This window comes from Ammospiza nelsoni, chromosome 1, assembly GCF_027579445.1.
Source record: "Ammospiza nelsoni isolate bAmmNel1 chromosome 1, bAmmNel1.pri, whole genome shotgun sequence".
In the NCBI taxonomy this organism is placed as follows: Eukaryota; Metazoa; Chordata; class Aves; order Passeriformes; family Passerellidae; genus Ammospiza; species Ammospiza nelsoni.
In genome coordinates, this window is record NC_080633.1 from 44,851,144 (window position 1) to 44,870,379 (window position 19,236).

The window sequence follows — 19,236 nt, forward strand, 5'->3', positions numbered from 1 at the left end:
TGCTAGAATCTGCTTTTTTTCCAGTCTTGTGGTCAAGCATGTGACATAAATTAAAACTGTTTCTGGAAGGATTTTTCTATTTTCTTCCATCTTGAGCATAAGGGAGCTGGAGAAAACCTTTCATCCTCACCTCAGACAGTATTAAGTGCATTTAAACCTTAAGACTTATTTCTGAACTAGTTGATAATTCAATGAGTGTATTTTCACATGGTTCATATATTCATTAAATGCACATGTAGTTTTTTTTACAAGTGAGTTAATTGTGCTTCAGAAACAATTAGAGCAGCTTGACACAGAAATAAAGTATACCACATGGAAGAAAAATCTGCATTTTGATGCCTGAGTGCATTGCTCTGACTCCATCCTGGCACTCAAATTTGAAGCTTTATCTTTTCAAACAGAGGCTTAAAATTTTGGCATTTGAGATGCTATAATATTCACGAAGGTTGAAATATTATAATTTTTGTATTTGATGTTCATGTACATGTCTGTCTGTATATGACCATTTTAGTAGTGTACTCATGAGAGGGTTCCTGTTTTTCTTCCTTATTGAAAGCATTGTTTTAGGGACTTTATTTCCCTCTTGGGTGGTTTTTGCAAAATTAAATGTGGAACATACTAACAAACCCAGGCAGTAAGGAAAGTGTTGCCTTAGATGATCTTTGCTTGACTAGACACAGTTTTGGGAATTTTAGAAATTTTAGGGGAATGAGTTTTCACATTCCCTTGAATCCTTGCTCGGGTTGTACTCATCCCTAATTTTAGTCTGTCTGTGCTAGACTGCCACTTAGTACCATGGCAAACACAACATGGTTGTCAAGCAAGGATTATCAGCTACAACACTGCTCATGGTATTTGGTAGATTTCTATTTCTTTGTTGTCTTGAAACCAAGTGGGTTTTTTTTTTATTTCTGTGAGATGTTCTGTGCTGAGGCTGTGGTCTCCTGAGTCCTAGAGGTAGGAGAGAGGTGTTCTTTCAAATGGTGATGTGCTTGTTTGACATCTTTGTTACTTAGTTGAAATTAAGCTTTGCTTTGTCCAAGTTCTTGGGCACCTTAACATTTCTTAACTTAATTGTTCTTCCAGTGGTGGTTTTCCAGGACTTGCATTGTTCCTGGTCAATGAAAACTTTTGGGACCTAGATGCAATATGACTTGAGGCTTAAGTGTTTTTCAAATTCTTTGCAGTGGCAGCAGCATAGACCTGGGAGCCTGGTTGGTGTTCTCTATGCAAGCTGGGTGATCCATTCACATGAGGGTCACATGCTGTTTTGTGCTTGTTCTTGGCCTCCTCCTTCATGAGTGGTTTACCACATTCATCTCCTCATCAACCTCCCACCACTATACAGCTGCCAGCTGCCTTGCCAGCTTCAAAACTGTTTATTTAATTTTGGAACAGATATCATGGTTTCACAATGGCACTTCCAGAACCTGTTCTTGCTCTGATAGGGACTCCTGCAGACATAACCCTAATTTCAGTGTCAATTTTAAAGCCTTCTGCTGTATGAAATACCTGGCAGAAGAAAGGCCAGAGAGTTACTCCTGTCTTCTACTGATCCAAAGGATCAGCAGCATTACTGATCTCTGGGGCATGTACTGCAAGTAGCTGTTTTCCAGAATTCAGGTTTAGTCTCAGTTTCCTAATGGAAGGTGATTTTCTCTCTTAATAGGTATGTCCCATGGAACTACCACGAACCCCAGATGGGCACGTATGACTTTTTTGGTGGCAAAGATCTAGAGTATTTCCTGCAGCTTGCCAATGACACTGGATTGCTTGTTATCCTGAGAGCTGGACCTTACATCTGTGCAGAATGGGACATGGTATACAACCTTTTGTAACAGCTCACTTCTAGGGTAAATCTAGTGCAAGTATTTCTTAAAGTAAACAGACTTACTCATTGATGTATCCTTATACAAGAGTCTTGGTGTAGTGAGTTAAAATCCATGCATCCTAAGTGACTTCTTACAATACAAACTTACTCTGTATTTTTTTCTTTAGGAATTACTACTTGTAGAAAATCAGTTTTCCTGTCTCAGTATGTGTCTTAATAAGAGGCTAAATTCTTCTTAGGAGTCCTAAATATGTCACTGTTTCCCTTTCTTTTCCCAGGGAGGCCTTCCTGCATGGCTGTTGGAAAAGAAATCTATTGTTCTCAGGTCTTCTGATTCAGGTAGAGGCATCAGAAAAGGCCATTAAAAATACACTGTAACAGCAAGGCAACTTTCTGTTTGAGGCCATTACTAGATAATTCATATTTCAGCTCACGTTTTCTTGTGAGTAAAATCTTCAATGCTTTTAATTAGAAGCATGCATTCAAAAAGTGTGTAGAACAATTAAAGTAGGGGAGAAAGTTTCCAAGGTATTGTCAAGTTGGTGCCAAGAGGGGAATCATTGTCACATTGAGGAAAAGAATGCTTCAGCCTTGAGGTTTTTGGATTTGCCACAGCTAGTCATAATGGGGATCTTTCTTGGCTGGTCAGCGTGCAGTCCAGAACAAGTTACAGCATTCTCATGTGCTCCTGTTTAAGAATCAGACATAGGAGAATAAGATGAGACAAGAGGTTAATGTGTTTGTTGGAGTGAATGTAGGGGGTGAATATATAGATATCATATCCAACTTCAGTTCTGCTAACTGTGGTTAAATTATCTATTTAAAAAATAGTACATAGATCAACAGTTGAATTTTTCTTCCTGTTCTAATGCATTATGACAACCTGTGAGACATAATGAAGTTCTTTTGATAATTTTCCAAGTTCATCAGTATTTAAATGTTTTATTTTTTAGTAAACTGTATTGGAAGCATTTATGACCAAGTAGAAGAGCACATTTGTTCAAGTATAAGAGCAAACTGTTCATTAAATGCTGTTCATAAATTACGTAATTAGAATACTATGTAAAGATGACCCATATGTAATTTAAAACAAAATTAGAAAAAGGCAGAAAAGTTGTGAAACATGTATACTTTGTGTATCACAGATTACCTGGAAGCGGTAGAGAGATGGATGGGTGTCCTTTTGCCAAAGATGAGGCCTTATCTCTATGAAAATGGAGGTCCAATCATCATGGTGCAGGTAACTTTCTGAAAACCAGATGAACCCAAGCAGCATGAATGCTTATACGGCTCTTACAGGCACACCATGAGTCTTGGGTGGTGGTGTCACAGGTGTTTCTTAACTTTCAGGCAGCTGCAAGATTCTGATGAAATACCTTATCCTAAAGAACTGAATCCACTGTTTCTAGGACTCAGAGAGCCCTCATCTGCTCTGTCAAAGTTGTTTCCCACAGCTGTATAAGGCAATAGAGGGAACTTTTGTAGCTTTTTAGATCTGAGGTTTGTGGCAATTCTCGCATAAAGCCAAAATGCATACAGTTCCCTGAAACAATCTGACAAGAAAAAGGGGGATAAGAATACCCTTAGACAGAAGCAAAAGCAGTATGGAGTAAGCCTAATTTAGCACCTAATTTGAGTTTTAAATGTTTCAGAGCACAATTTTGTATGTTCATGGTGGGTAGCTTCTGTCCTAAACTCCTTCTAGATAGACGTGTGGGAGTGATTGTCCTATATTTGTAGTATTTAATCTTAATAAAGCTTTATTTCAATTTCATTAAACTCCCTGACTGGCACAGGTTGGGATAAGAGACCCTTTTTGTAATATGCCCAAGATAATTTTGTTGAACGGTGTGTTCTGTCTGTTGAGCAGAAGCACTGGGAAAAATTATTCTTTGGCAGAAGTAAGATGCTTATAACAGGATTTTCAGAAATAACCTTCAGGATTGAAACCTGTTGGATCTGGAGCTGAAAAGTTCATCTCCTTGGAAAAGGGGCAAGATGTGTGCCTCACAGTAGTAGCACAGTTGTTCTCCCTTCAATCCTTTTGAGTCTATTTCAGGGCTTTGTGGTTCATGTGAGCCCTTTGTAGATGTCTCTGTTCTGAATGTCCAGTTTTGTTGTAGTTTTGATCATTTCACAACCTGTTCTATGGTTTTATTGGTCTGCTTGGGAGGTGGGTTATAGATCTCAGATTTTAATAGAGACTCTATTATGATCACTGTAGCTAAACAGCTACTTTGGGGGGAGGATGAATTTTGCAGGAAAATGGCTTAGCTCTGCACAGTGAGGGGTCCACTGTAAAGTACAGTTGATAGGAATGAGTCTTGTCTTCTCATACTCCTCACATCTGGACTTAGTGACATTTTCAATATTGCTATCAAAGGAACAAGAGGGTTGAATTTGTGCTTTCTGTTTTGTTATCAGATGCAGACTGAATTGGCTATGGCTTTACTAACTTGCCTTTGCTCTGCAGGTAGAGAATGAGTACGGAAGCTACTTCGCTTGTGACTACGACTACCTGCGCTTCCTCCTGAAGCTCTTTCGCCAGCATCTTGGGGATGAGGTGGTGCTCTTCACAACTGATGGTGCCAGCCAGTTTCACTTGAAATGTGGGGCTCTCCAGGGTCTCTATGCAACGGTGGACTTTGCTCCAGGTTGGAGACTGCTGTTTGATTCCAAAAATTCTGAGCTCTTTGTGTTTGTTGCAGGACAAACTTACTTGACTGCTTGCCAAACTTGCCTGCTTTGTTTAAATGGGTTAACAGGCATTTATGTGTATTTAACATACTCTTAAACATTCAAGAATCACCCATGACCGCTCAGTTAGAATGTCATAATCACTTCCTTGCATCTTGGAATCATGAATAGCCAGTTTTGCTGCTCATAGCACATACCTCCTAAAAATTAGCAATAATAGTTGACATTGATTCCTTGATTATTTTAATATACCTTTTTGGTGTTGAGGTTTTTTAATGTTCTCTGTCTGTCCTGGAATCCAGCCATCCAAATACATTTCTTTTTATGCCAGAGGTTATTAGGAAAAAAATACTGTTGAAGATCATCATTAGAAATGTGCACACTGCTACAATTTATTGTGTTATAGGTCTGAAAAATGGCTAAGCATTATTAGTGTGATCAGAGAGTACCCTTTTGATAGACGAGTTAAGAATTTAAATGTTTGTATACTGCATGGACTTGACAAAATAGGCTTAGGGCACAAGAAACAAACTCCAAGACAGATATTTTTGGGTTTTTATTGTGCATTTTTTTTTAATTTTATTTTTAATTTTTTATTGGCCTCTTCTGTACTTTATTCTCTCTACAACCAAACACATGTGCTTAGCAGAGATCTGTTTTCTTGCAAGTTGAATGAAATTGTGGATGTCTTCATGTAGATCCTTTTGTGGGATTCACATTCTCTGAACCTGAGACAAGCAGTGAGAAAAGCAGAGAAGAGAATGATCAGAACAATTCTTATCTCATTTACTGCTCCTGTGTTGTGCCCAAGTAGAATGCAATATGGAAATTGTTTACCCAGAGTGATGGTGTTTTGTTTCCTTGGCCTATCAGGGCCAAGTTCGTGTCCAGACTGCCAGTCAGCAGACAGTCAAGAGATTTTGTTCAGTTGAGTTGAGTGCTTGCGCAGTTTCAGTTTAGATGTAGTGTAATATAGTGTAATATAGTACAGAATAATAGTATAATAAAGTAATTAATTAGCCTTCTGATATCATGGAGTCCTCCTCATCATTCCTCCCACCATCAGGCAAAATTACACCAATATCCTTTATGCAATGGTGAGCCACCATTCCACCAGAGAAGTTGTTTCCAGCCACTGTGGCTTGAGCCACTAGGAGTGATCAAGAGTGAAACACCTCTTTAGAGATTGCCTGGTTTCTACTCTTCCCCGTAGCCTTGGTAACGTAACCCCAGACTTAGACTTTCCAATGATCAATAGCAATTCTGACACATCTCCGACTTCTTTGTGTCAGGATGTCATTTCTGAGAAAAGCTGGGTTTTCAAAGGATGTGTCTCAAAAGCAAAGACACTTACACAGGCATGCATATGCGCATGTATATATTTAAAATAAGTTTTGCAAGTTAAACATCAGAATTAAAAGTATTGATTCCTGTGTTTGCTGGAGCAGCTTTCTTGTCATTATTTTTTGCTAGGCTGGAAGGGAGATAAAACACCAATTTCAATAAAATGATGAACCCAGAAAATCATGGATATAGCAACTCATTTTTATTTCTTTCTGTTTATAGGTGGCAATGTCACAGCAGCATTCTTAGCTCAAAGGAGCAGTGAACCCATGGGCCCTTTGGTATGTGTTTTCACTTAAACTTTTTGTATCATGTCTAATCTTGAAGTTGTTAATCAGAGAGGGATTGACAGCACTGCTTGAACAATTTTAGGGACCTGTTCACAAAGGTATAATTTCCAAGTCAGAAAAGTGAATAGAGGAACTTGTCTGTGTGTTTGTAAAATCCACATCAACTGCTGCTCTCCAAATGCTATTTTAGTCTCAAAAAGTAATGATTTTGCTTCAGTAGTTTTCCTTGCTAAGACAAATGTTTACAAAGCGGCGGAAACACTAAGGATGGTTAGACAAGTTAGTGAGATATGTGTGTAGGTAGAAGTTAAAAGCAGAATTAAAAGGGCAGATTAGAAGTTGTTTCCTGTTTTCAGCTACCCTAGAGGTTTTATACAAGCTGTAGTGGGATGTGAGAACACTGGAAGCCATTTTGAGAAAGGGAGAAGGCCTGTTGAGGCTACAAAATTATCTCTGTGCTAAGGAGTTGTTTAGAAAGCAATTTGAAATATTTTTCATTACATCCAGGTTGTATATGCTGTTCTGCAGAGAATATGTTTATTCCGTCATTTATTTGAATGCCAAGCATCTGAAACACATCCTTGTTGCCAGGTTCCCAAGAAATCCATACTCTTTGATGCTTAAGCAGTTTTTTTCAAAATGTCCCTATAAAATTATTGAAACAATCCTTTAATTCCTTTGACCTGCAGTCTGCTGAGAAGAACTGATCTAGTATGTACTTTGCTGTATTTATAGTGGTTTAAAAATGGCTCAAATTAGTCAAGGTGCCTTTTTTTCCTTCCCTCTTACAGTTAGGAACCTTAGTTCACATTGCATTCAGTTCTTGTTCCCTCTTCACGTTTTCCCTTCCTCTTTTGCCCTTCCTCCTTTCAGGTTAATTCTGAGTTTTATACTGGATGGTTGGATCACTGGGGGCACCGTCATTCTGTTGTGCCCGCAGAAACTATAGCTAAAACACTTAATGAAATCCTGGCACGTGGTGCTAACGTTAACCTGTAAGTGTGTGTTCAGTAGAGCTTAATTTTGGGGGGATTTCTTTTCCCAGTTCAGCAAAACCTGATTTTTTTTCTTTTTAGGTACATGTTTATAGGTGGGACTAACTTTGCCTATTGGAATGGTAAGAAATTACTTAAATTATACTAATGGTGGAGGGGAGCTCCTTTTGAATTAGGTAGTAATGTATTTTGTGAAAGAATGAGCTGTGCCTACTTGCCCATGGCAAAAGACATGACTGCGCTAGCTGTTCTTTGTTTATTGCCAACATGTTGTACCAAACCAACATGGTATTTGTCTTTTCCAAGGCTACTTCTGCTTCACCAGGTGCTGTGAAACAGTTGGAGCACAAATAAATATGTTTCTCTTCAGAATATGTCACAGAGTGGTGTAAGCTCACAAGGACATTGTCCTCCTTCAGTTTTTTATGCCAAATCCCAAACATCAAGGCCTACACTGAATCTAAAAGTGTAGCAGAATCTGTCTGAAATCAGAAAGAATTCTGGCAGTTGATACCTTTGGGAAAAAATCCATCTCTTCCACTGTTTTTATTGCTTTTTCTTTTTTCCTCCTCCCCTAGGTGCTAATATGCCTTATATGCCTCAGCCCACTAGTTATGACTATGATGCTCCCCTGAGCGAGGCGGGAGATCTGACAGAAAAGTATTTCACCATCAGAAAAGTCATTGGTATGGTGAGTGTCCCCAGGACATTTTTAGAATGGTTCTTTGAGACATCCTCCAAACTGTCTTGTTCTTGTGTTGGTGGAAGTTACTCCTCAATGTACTATTTTCTGCAGCTGGGGGAAGTGAAATGGAACCTGACAATTAGGCCAACTTAACTGCTTCTTGTTACAAAAAACAAAAGATCTTGCCCCTCTCTAGCTATTCTTTCTGTCCCAGTGGCTTCCTGCTTCCTTTTAGAGGAGAGGATACTGGTGTAGGTCTGACTCTGACATGGTTCAGCTCTTCTTTTTTCCTACATTTGTTTTCTCTCAAGGTCAGTAAGGTGAATCAGCTCACTCAGTAGGATGAGAGCCAGTGCTGCCACAGGGGGAGCAGAGGGAGGTGGGAAGGGTTTGGCTGGGAGTAGAGATGGAGGAGGAGTGTACAGAGCTTTTTCCTTGCAGCATCAGTCAGCCATTCAGTCAACTTAGGCTGATGAGCTGATGTCAGCCCAATCTGTGCTGCAGTTTAGTGCTTTGGCTGTCCCAAACTCCATGTTGAGGTTTTGGGCCTCTGAGAAAGACCAGGCTTACTCAAAAGAGCACATCTCGGTTTTGTGTTTTCACAAACTGCAACTAGTGGGTGGGACCAGCTTTGCCTTGCTGTAAAAATTCAGTGTCTCCACAAACTGGAGATTGAAGTAAAACATGGAACCTCTGTCTGTGTTTTGAATAGCCTTGCACTGGAGGCTGTTCAGATGAGGCTTAAAAACAGGTTCCATGTGAATCCCAAGGCTCAGGCTTATAGTCACTATCCTGTTGCATACCAGCAACATTCCTATGCACTAGAAGACATTTTTATTTTAAGAGTAGGTCTCCCAAAAGTGTACTACACTTTCTTTAGGGTGGAGAATGCCTTTATGTCTTTAACTGTGGAAGGCCTGCTGTGGATTTTTTTTTCTTCAATTTCACCATTATCCCTAAGCCTGATCGGATAAATTGATGGGATAATTTTGATGGCCTTTCCAAGGGGAGTTTCCTGTCTTGATACAGCTTTTCTCACCAGAGAAATCCACAAACTTCCTGATTTTGAGTTGTTTTCTTCAAGGTGCAAGACCCCTCTCTGAGATGTAAGTAGTAATCTAGTGCAGTGAGAGAGCCTTGATAAGATGTGAAATGTTCACTATAACCTCAGGTGTACTGAGTCATTTTTTGCTGTGGTTGGTTTGTTTCTTAATTTGCATGTCCATAGATTTTCAGTGATGTTTTCCTGTCACTACTGTGGATTCTAAACCTAATTCTAACAAATTTTCCACTCAGTTGCTGTTTGAGGTGAAGCTGATGAAAGAAAATAAAGTTACTTTTAACAAATGACTCTGTTCAACGTGTTAGCTGTGCTACAAGGATAACATTAAAGTCTTCCTTTACAGTTTCCATTAGTTAAAAAATGTAATGAAGAATTTCAGTCTACAGTTTCTTTCAATTGCTGTTAGCATTCTTTTAATTTTTACTATTGGAGTTGAAATTTCCTGCTTTTGATTTCTTTTTGATTTCTCCTCTTGGGTGAATACAACTTATGTTTTTTTTTAAATTTGGGAATCTTGATTGTGTTCTAATACAAAGGAGAAGAAATTAACTTCTTACTGGAAATGTAAATCAAGCTTTCATCCATCCATGACTGACACTTGACAGGGTAGCATTGGGAATTTAGTGCTGTGGTCTGTTAAAAACAAAACACAAAGCTTCCAGCTAAATCAAAAACCCTTTCAGCCCCTAATCAAATTTATTTGAACAAAACCCTGACAAGGTAAGCACTCCAAAGTTACCAATTTGCAGATGGAGACACTCTTCACAAGGTTGATCTTTTGTACATGTTTATTAGAATGTAGTCTTGGATTGCTTGTTCATATGGGTATCTCATCTGCAGAAGTTTTTTCTCTGATATGCAGACAGGCCATGCCTCGCTAATGAAAGAACAGATGGGAAGAGTGGCTATTAAATAGTGGCAGGAGGGGAGAAGGTGATGATGGCAAGGAGAAAAGAAGGTTGTAGGCACAGAAAGGAGAAGGCCAAAGTACTGGGCAGAAAGCCACTGTCTCATCTGCCACATCTCAAGGGTGTCCAGGAAAGTAGTGGGTGAGTGGAGGCCCTTCATCCCTTTTCTCTGCTGATTTATGGTGATCATTCTTAAAAGTATAGGACAAGAAGCAACCAGAAGTGGATGGGTGGTCAGAGCGTTTCTTTGTCATGTTTCCCTGTGACTGACTGGACAGGTGTCTAGAACAGGAACAGAGGGAAGCTAAAGATGGGACCTCAGAGGTTCATGGAGCTGAGTTAATGGAGCTGTGGTCTCCAGGCTTGTTTCTCAAAGACCCCAGCCCAGGCAGTAATGGAGTAGCAGGTGGTGATCATGGAAAGGAAAGGTAACACTGGAGGAACACTGAGAGGAAAGGTACTGGAGGTAGTAATTCCTATAAGGAAGTGTTGCTCACAAAGGGTGAGATGTCTTACAGATTTGTAAAGGTTCACTCAAGCTCCCATGAACTGGGAGAGGACTGCAGAAAAGCTGTGGAAGAGAGTAACTCAGGCTCTAGCCACAGGAGGGCTCCAAGGGCATTGGGAATTTTGGTAGTTCATTTTGTTAATTATGCTTTTTACTTTACCTAATGTCGAATGGTTATGAAAAATTTTTCACCATATGTGATCAAGTCAATTTTTTTCTTTTGAAAAAAGAAAAAACCCTCCATCTGAAGACTAGATACATCTGTAGCCTCTAGGGGGGTTATTTACTTTTAGCCAAAGTTATAATTCTGTAAGTTGTGAAGTGTAAAGTGAGAATTCAGTTAAAGTGTGTTTGTATTTAACTTGTGTGTGTTTGTGTGTGTTTTTTCTCCTTCTCTTTCTAGTATAAGGAGTTACCAGAAGGTCTTATCCCTCCAACAACACCCAAATTTGCATATGGGAAGGTTCGCCTGCAGAAGGTAAATTAACATCTGTAATACACTGTGTATCTTTTCATGATGCTCCCTGTTTGCTTTTTATTAAAAATATTTATGAGGGTGTCACAACAGGCTCTAGATATCCTACAAAATAAAGAGGAAAACCTTGAAAGCAAACTTTCAGGAAGGAGGGAGAGTTTGGGAATTAGGAATCATGCCCATGTTAGAAAATGATCAAATGCATCTTACCTGGCTGTAAAAAGATAGTGTGTACAATATGCAGTATGTGCCTGAAGCTTTGCTGAACTGAAATTAATATATTATTAACACAACAGATTCATAGTTGTTTAAGATTACTCATATATCAGTAGCTGGGGGATTACTCATGTAGCTGGGGGAATATTACCATGAGACTTACAGCAAAGTGTTTTTGTAGCTCATGATGCCTCTAAAGTGGAAGGAAAAGTAGGATATATGTATTTAAAATACTTCAAGACCTTTAAATTTTGAATGTGGAATATTTTTGATAAATTTGAAAGTTTTATTGATAAAGTTTCTGACAAGATCTGTAGCTGATGAGAGAAATTAAATTGGTTTCCTGCTAAGGGAAAAGCACACAGAACTAAGCACTCAGAACCCAGCCTGTGTGACAGTAGTGGTATAGCTGGTCAGCTCACAAGTATCTGGGGTTTGACTGCAGCACCATCATTTTAGGACCGAGGACAATTTTTTGTGAGATACACTTGAGAACTAGGTTCCTGCTGTGAGTGAAGTGGATGGTTTAATGGGCAACAGAGGACCCTGCAGGTATGAACTTGGCTACATTCTTTCGGCTGGGCACAGACAAGTTTTGAGAGGGAGGATTACTGCAGTTGATGTGCTAGATACTGTAACTCCTAATGCTCTGATTTCACACTCTGTAATTTCAATTTGGCAGTTATTTTTCCAGTTAGTCAGGTATCTCATCTCTGCAACTGAAGCATTGCAAAATTTAGTAGCGATAAGGCTTTGCAGGCATTTTCAAGTCATTCCGCTCAAGTGGTGGGCAGAAGAACTGTTTGCATAAAAGTGGTTCATCTGTGAAGTTGAAAGAGATCTGTATCACTTTCAACAACCTTTGAGTGTCTTCTTCCCAGATGAGGTTTCACTGAACTGGCAGCAGTGACTAATTATAGGCTCTTATCGCTACACCCACCGCCATAGCTGCTGTCTTTGGTTGTGAGCACTTGGCAGCCCAGTTATCAGATCTTGACTCTCCCATCTTGTCATGGGCTGTGGCTCTCAGATAAGGCTGTCCAGTTTCAGTAGAATGAAAAACTTTCTCTTTCATGCCTTCAGGAAATGCTGCTGGACTCTTGCAAGAGTCAGATGACCAAACTTAGTCAAATATTGCATCTTTGATCTGATCTGCCCCTTCTACACCTTGTGATTTTTTGAGAGGAAGCATTTCGCTCTCCAGACATCAGTTTTAGGAATGCAGATGGCATGTCTTAACTGCCAGATGTAAGGTTCCTGTCATGCTTGTACATATAGTGCCATCTGCACTGAGAGCCTCTGGAACTGTTTTCTGTGAAGAAGGTGGCCTATTGCTCTGTGACCCACTGCTTAGCTTTTGCTCTGCTGGGTTACCCTGCAACACAAGTCAAGTCTCCAATCACAGAGGGTTTGTACTGTGCCAGCTCAAAGCTGCTTTCCCAACTCCTTTCTAGCTCTAGCTGGAACCAGCTCCAATACACCTTGTTGTATGAAGAAGCCTTAATGTATTTTGGTGACTATCAGAGAGGGAATATTCTAAATAATAGCACTTAGCTTTGGTAACAGTAAACTTCCTAGCTATGTCATTTGCAGTCACAGTCAGTGCTCACACAGGTACTGTGTGGATTTTCACTCCACAGCTGAGGTCCAGCAGTCAGTCTGCCATAGAGAGCATTGTGTCTACTCCAGTGAACCAACTCCCCTGACACTTTTGCAGAAAGGATGAGAGAAAGGAGACTCTGGAGTATTTTTAGGGGTCATATGAATGTACTTTAAAGAGGTACATGTAACCAGAGCAAGATGTTCTCTATCTTTTTTTTCCTCAAGATATTCTGTGGTAGTTCAGTCCTTAAGTATCAACTCCCCTGATGAGACAGTTACTCATTCTGAGCTATTAATTCATTTAAAGAATCTTACTGGGTGGGAAAAATGCAGTTTCTTAAAAGATGCTGTATGCTGACATTGCTATGTAAGAGCAAAGGCAGGAAAGCAGGTGATATGGAAAAAATCTTGTTACACAGATGCAGAAGAGAAGTGTTGAAGATGAGGAATGAGGGCAAGCAAAGGCAGAACCACAGTAGAAGTGTGAACAAGATGATAGATTTTAAGGACTTTAAGCCCCAGAACTTGGGAAGCATTGTTCCAGAGGAGAGTAAATTAATCTTGGTTCCTGTGATGTATCCACGTGGTTGTGCAGGCTTGTGAGCAGGTGATAGTTTCTGGTTAGCACCTGGGGGCCCCTGAGAAGTGCTTGGTCACAAGGAAGTGCTTGCCCTAGCACAGCAGCCTGCAGACTTTTAAATTCTGGAGAAGTATTCAGTTCTTAAAATGTGGAGAGCTCAAGCAATAGCAAGTAGCAGGCAGTGCGGGTGTGTGTTAGGGCTAGAAAGGGGTTAAGCAAACAGGATGCTGCCTGTAGTTGATATTCCTGTTGGAGCTATTTCATTCCTTTTTTCTGTCATGCTTGACTTGGTTTTGAAGACTTTGCTTTGGAGGATTAAATAAGTATTGCTTTTATTTTTAGCAGTCATCTGTTGTTTTACAGGTTGTTTTTAAAAATTCCTGACAATATTTGTAATTTTTAAGTTTACTGGTAAATTTCTCTTGTGGTACTGATTGTCCACTAAGTAGCAGTCAACAGGAATGTGCAGCAAGACCAAATCTTGTCTTGAAGGCTGTTTTTGTATGTATCACCAAAGACTGAAAAGCTGAACAAAAATAAACTCCTGGAGTTTCAAAGAAACAACCTTCTACCAATCCCTAAGAGAATCATACCTGGTTGACCCATATTCAGAAGAGAAGCCCCTTTGGTAGCAGGGACTTAAAAATAAAAACTCCAACAGGCACATGTACAAGCTGCTAATACACAGGTCAGCAAGGCACAAAGCAGCTTTCATTGCCACTTAGTTGCTCATTCAAGTGATGACCATGTCTTAATGCTGCTTGTAGTCATTTCTGGTTTTGCTGTCCACCTAGGGCTAAGACTATTAAAGCCCATAGAATTGTTCAATTCTATAAATTACCTTTGTCAGTGTTTGTGCATCTCTTGCTTCACAGCTCTTGTAGAAGACCTGATTTAGCTAAATCTCTCCTGTGGCATGACAAATTTGCATATTGCTGTAACATTGCTGGCTCCCTTGGAGGAGCACAGGATAAGGAGTGGACCATGTATGCAGTCTGGAATGTTTGGGAGATGTTACTGCATGAAAAATGATTGCGATTTTAGGTATGACTTTTAAACTGAAAACATGAGAGCAAGCAACTTTCATCAAAATTTTGCAAGCCATGTTTGACCACCAATCTTCTTGCACAAGTGAACATGCTTAGCTGTGGGCTAGTAAGGGTGACCCAACCACCAGACAGTGTTGGTGTTACCTTTTATTTCCTTATGTCTTGCTTGTTCCTAGCTAGAGTTAAGACAGTCTCATTTCAGAAGTCTGTTTAGATCTGTGTCTACATGGTTGTTGTGGTTTAATCCTGGTAGGCAGCTGAGCACCCTGCAGCCACTCATTCTCCCCCAGTAGGGTGGGGGAGAGAATCAGAAAGGTAGAGGTGTGAAAACTTGTGGGTTGAGATAAAGACAGTAGTTCTGTAGGTAAGCAAAAACTGCACACATAAGTAAAGCAAAATAAGGAGCTCATTTGCTACTACCTTTGCAGAGGGAGGCACTCAGCCTTCCCAGGGAAGCAGGGCTCCATCACAGCATCATTAATGTTGGAAAAAACCTCTGAGGTTACTGAGTCCAAGCATTAACCCAGCCACTACTGTGTTCTTCACTAAACCATGTTCCAGAGTGCCACATCACACACCTTTTGAACAATTTGTGTGTGTTGGTTACTTGACAAGATAAACACTGTCATGCCAAACGTCTCTCCTTCCTCCTTTTTCCTCCAACTTTTATTGCTGAGCATGACATCAATGGTACAGAATATGCCTTTGGTCAGTGGGGGTCAGCTGTCCTGGCTGTGTTCCCTCCCAGCTTCTTGAGCATCCCCAGCCTGCTGTCTGGTGAGAGGAGCAGAAAAGTTCTTGAATCTGTGTCAGCCCTGCTCAGCAATGACCAAAATATCCCTGTGTTATCAGTAGTCTTAGCAAGAATCCAAAACACAGCCCCATGCTAACTTCTCTGAAGAAAATTAACTGTATCCCAGCCAAAACTGCAGACTTAATTATGTGTACATAGACAATTCATGCTGGCTTCTGTTCAAAATCACTGCAAAATACTGTATGTGCATATTAATATATCAGTATAACTTTCATGTAAATTCTGCAAAAGTTCAGTTTTCAGTTGTTGAATACTTCTGTTATTTAAGTACCTTCAGAAGTTTGTACTGCTGTGAGTACTCTTACAGTATAGTTTTACATGTTTTTAAACACCCTTTTTATTAAGCATTTGAATGTAAATCTGGTATACGAGAGGTGTCTGAATGTCTAATATGTTGTTATCACTGAACAGTGACAATAATTCTGGGGAAACTTACTGACATCTTTCATGAAAAATCATATGCAATTGATTTTCTGAGCTTGTAAGACATTAGGCATATTGTGTGCATTTTAACTAACCTAAAACTGATAATGGTGTTTGAGAGAGAATCATAGATGGGTAGAATATTCCATATTGGCAATTAAAGGCAATTTAATTCTACATATCTAAGTCCCTATTCAGCAAGGTGTTTATGTGTGTGACTAGCCTAAACCTTGCCTTCAGTCTCATTAAAACCAGTCCAGCTACTTACATATGACAACTTAATTACAGCCTTAGAGTTCATGAAATCATTTAAGACTAAATAGAGTAAATTCATCTTGGATGGCTCTTGATGGAATTAAACTGTATCCCTACTTACTTCAGAATGATTCTGGAGTAACTCAGTGGGAATCACTGGCATTTTCTCTAGTTGATTCTAAGTATAACTGAGCAAAATTTAGATAATATATTGCTTTGTATTAATCATACTGAGCAGTTGTGTTTGTTTATACAACTTTTGTGAGAAACTCCTGGGGTAGTTCTAGTTAAATAATAAAGGGTCACTTTCATTTTTGTGAATGCATAGCAAAATTAGAGCATCTGTTTTTATTAAAACACTGCTCTACATGTGGCATGTTTCAGAGTTCATCAGTTGTGTCTGCTATATTGTATTTTAAATGTTTGCAAGGATGGTGTAAATATTTGTTAACCTTCTGGACACATGGAGCTAGCTGATTTCATGGGTGGATGTGCCAGCTGTTATATTTCAACTGAAACTTTCATGTATCTGCCTTTTCTGTGCTGCAGGCAGGCACTGTATTGGAGGTTCTTGATGGACTGTCACGTTCTGGTCCAGTGAGAAGCACTTACCCATTGACTTTTGTTGAGCTAAAGCAGGTGAGGTCACTTCACAGTAATTTTTTGGAGTTTATTTGAGCAACCCTCTGTGGTATTACTCTTCTTATGTCATGTCTTACACTTTATCTAGGACACAAGTAATAGTATTATAAAGGTGTCCTGGATTTTTGTTTTGGAGGCCTTTTCATATTCTACAGTGTTTTGCACCTGAGGCTTTCTTCTTCCTGTGGATGTAGGTGTCTGTGCTGTCTAGGCTTTCACCTTGATGTCTCTCCTCTCTGAAATATTAATTTTCAGGTCTTAAAATGGCTTTTTTTTTAATCATCTTCATAGCCCTCTGCTGGATCTGCTTCAGTAATTCTGTGTCCTCTTTTTCTGAGGAGCCCAGAACTGAACACAACATTCCAGATGTGACCTCAGAAGGGCTGAGAAGAGGGGTGGGATCATCTCCCTTGACCTGCTGTCCATGTTTTTTCTTAATGTCCTTAGGACCATCAGCCTCCTTGGTCCCCAGGGCACTGCTGCCTCAGGAACAGCTTGTTGTCCACCAGGACCCCCAGGTCCTTCTTCTCAGAGCTGCTTCCAGCAGATCAGCCCCCAGTCTGTGCTGGTACATGGGGTTGTTATTCCCCAAGTGCAGGGCCCTGCACTTGCCTTTTTTTGAAGTTTGTTACTTACCTCTCCACCCAACTCTTCAGCCTGCTAAGGTCTCAGCAATGGCTATGGCATATTCTTTCCATTCCTGATGGGGAACTTAGTGAAAATTATTCCAAAATGTTCCTGATGTAAACCATGTAATATTTAATGGATAACAAGATAATGTTGACTTGATGGATGTATCAGTTTCTGGGCACTGAGTGAGAAGTGAACTTACAAGTTTTTTGTGTAAACTCAGTTATAAAGGGATTTTCACCAGTTTACCTAAAGGTCACCCATTACCTAAAGGTCAAAATAAACTCTAACCTGAAATGATATCTGTGATAGTCACTGTCTGAAGTGAATGAAAGTTAGCATTTCAGTGCAGGCATGTAGGCAGAAACATGCGATATTTTTAATTCATGACCTGAATTGAAACAACAGAATTACTTGGTTCATTAATCTGTTGGGGTTTTTTCTTTTCTTTTCCTAGTATTTTGGATATGTATTGTATAGAACTACACTTCCAAAGAACTGTGTGGAACCAACACCACTGTCTTCAACTTTAAATGGAGTCCATGATCGTGCCTATGTCTCTGTCAATGGGGTAAAATCACTGTTTGCTGGTATTAATTTATGCCGTCAGTGGCCTTCATGAAAGTCGAGGATGCAGACTGGATTTTTTTTTCTCCTTTCTTCAGATCACCAAAGCAACTGATCATATTTAATCACACAAGGAAAATAAGGAAGTATAGACTTGGTGCATACCCGATGTTCCAATTAGTATTGCAGAAAACATGACTATCTATTATCTTGCCATTTTTGACATATTTGAATGTTGATACATATTCATGACTGAGGTGAATAAAAGACCTAGAGAATGGATTTACTTGCAGGTTTATGGAATATGTTACTGATATATATACTTGGTGTTTTTCTGCAATATTTGCAAATTTTTTATTAGTTTTTTCTTATTTCTTCCTTTGAGGATGGAAGAAGGAGAAAGTCTGAGCCAATGTCTTACCTTATAGAACTGGCTTCTAACCACAGTTTCAAAAAAAAAAGTTTATTGTACAGAATGTAAACTTAGTCTTTCTTTCCATAAGCAGGGTTTTGGCCTTGCTTGATGAGAATATAAATTCATGTATTTTACAGTCAATTAATATTTGATACATATGGACTCTTATCACCTTTGTGTCCAGATCAAGCTCATCTTTCCTTGTGTTGTGGGAATAGGAATAAATAAAACTAAATATTGTTGCACACATAATTGGAAAATGAAGCCAATGATTAAGTCACTGATATTGCCAAAATCTTTTCAGTCACTGGACTAAATTTGGGAACTTGCTTTTGTGAGTCAGTTGCCTCAAAACCCACTATCACATCCAGCTGATGTAGTGAAATGTGAATGTTGATGTAGAAGCCCTTTGTGTGTGCATGTGCTCACATGCAGGAGATGGAGAGGAAAGGGATTTTCTTTACTCTTTTTTTTTCCTTTGCACTTTTAATCTTTTCATGCAAGTTGAAAAAATAAGAGGGCATTCTTGGGTTTTAGTGTTTATTGTTTTCTTCTTCTTGTTGCAATTCATATAGGTACCTCAGGGTATCCTTGAAAGGGAGAAATCACTTAAGATAAATATAACTGGGCAAGCTGGAGCAAATCTGGACATTTTGGTAGAGAATATGGGCCGAGTCAACTTTGGTAGATACAATAATGACTTTAAGGTAAGTAAAATCTATTGAGTTATTGGATTGTGATGGCTTTTCGTCTTTTCCACAGGTTAAAAAGAAAGTAATGAATTAGGAAGAGCAAAAAGGTCAGGATTAGGCAGCTGTAACTTTACCTAAAATATAACTAGTTAGTAGTTTCCATCTGAGTTTTCCAGACACCAGAATCAATGTGAAATTAAAAGCTGCTAGACATCTTTTGAACTTTTTTTGTTTGTTCGCTTACATGGTCAGCCAAAGTGCTACCCACAAGATTTTCCGGTTCAGATGAGTTTATAAATAGTAGTATTAAAATTGTTTCTATAAACTCCAAAAATGAGTGGGAAATTGGTCCAGAACTTGATTGCACTTTGAGGCTTGTGAATCCTGGGGTTGCTTTTGGAGGCTGGGAGGATGTATGTATGTGTACATAAATACCCTGTTGTATCTTTCTTCTTGCCCCATTTCATTTGGCAGCAGTGTACCCTTGCAGTACTCTGTGTGTGGCTGGGAAAGGCTGTCCATGAGCACTTCAGCATGCAAAAGTGCCAGTTCACC

General features: G+C 39.4%; 1 protein-coding gene across 1 annotated transcript in view; it reads left to right on the forward strand.

The window, feature by feature from the left end:
- The window catches only part of GLB1 (galactosidase beta 1), a 41,368-nt gene that overhangs the window by 13,880 nt on the left and 8,252 nt on the right, over positions 1-19,236 (forward strand). The window contains exons 3-14 of the mRNA XM_059486257.1: positions 1,670-1,820; positions 2,110-2,170; positions 2,977-3,071; positions 4,305-4,485; positions 6,095-6,153; positions 7,036-7,157; positions 7,239-7,279; positions 7,736-7,848; positions 10,725-10,799; positions 16,285-16,374; positions 17,465-17,578; positions 18,565-18,696. Coding sequence (XP_059342240.1) covers positions 1,670-1,820; positions 2,110-2,170; positions 2,977-3,071; positions 4,305-4,485; positions 6,095-6,153; positions 7,036-7,157; positions 7,239-7,279; positions 7,736-7,848; positions 10,725-10,799; positions 16,285-16,374; positions 17,465-17,578; positions 18,565-18,696 — 1,234 coding nt within the window. The remainder of the gene's footprint in view (positions 1-1,669; positions 1,821-2,109; positions 2,171-2,976; positions 3,072-4,304; positions 4,486-6,094; positions 6,154-7,035; positions 7,158-7,238; positions 7,280-7,735; positions 7,849-10,724; positions 10,800-16,284; positions 16,375-17,464; positions 17,579-18,564; positions 18,697-19,236) is intronic.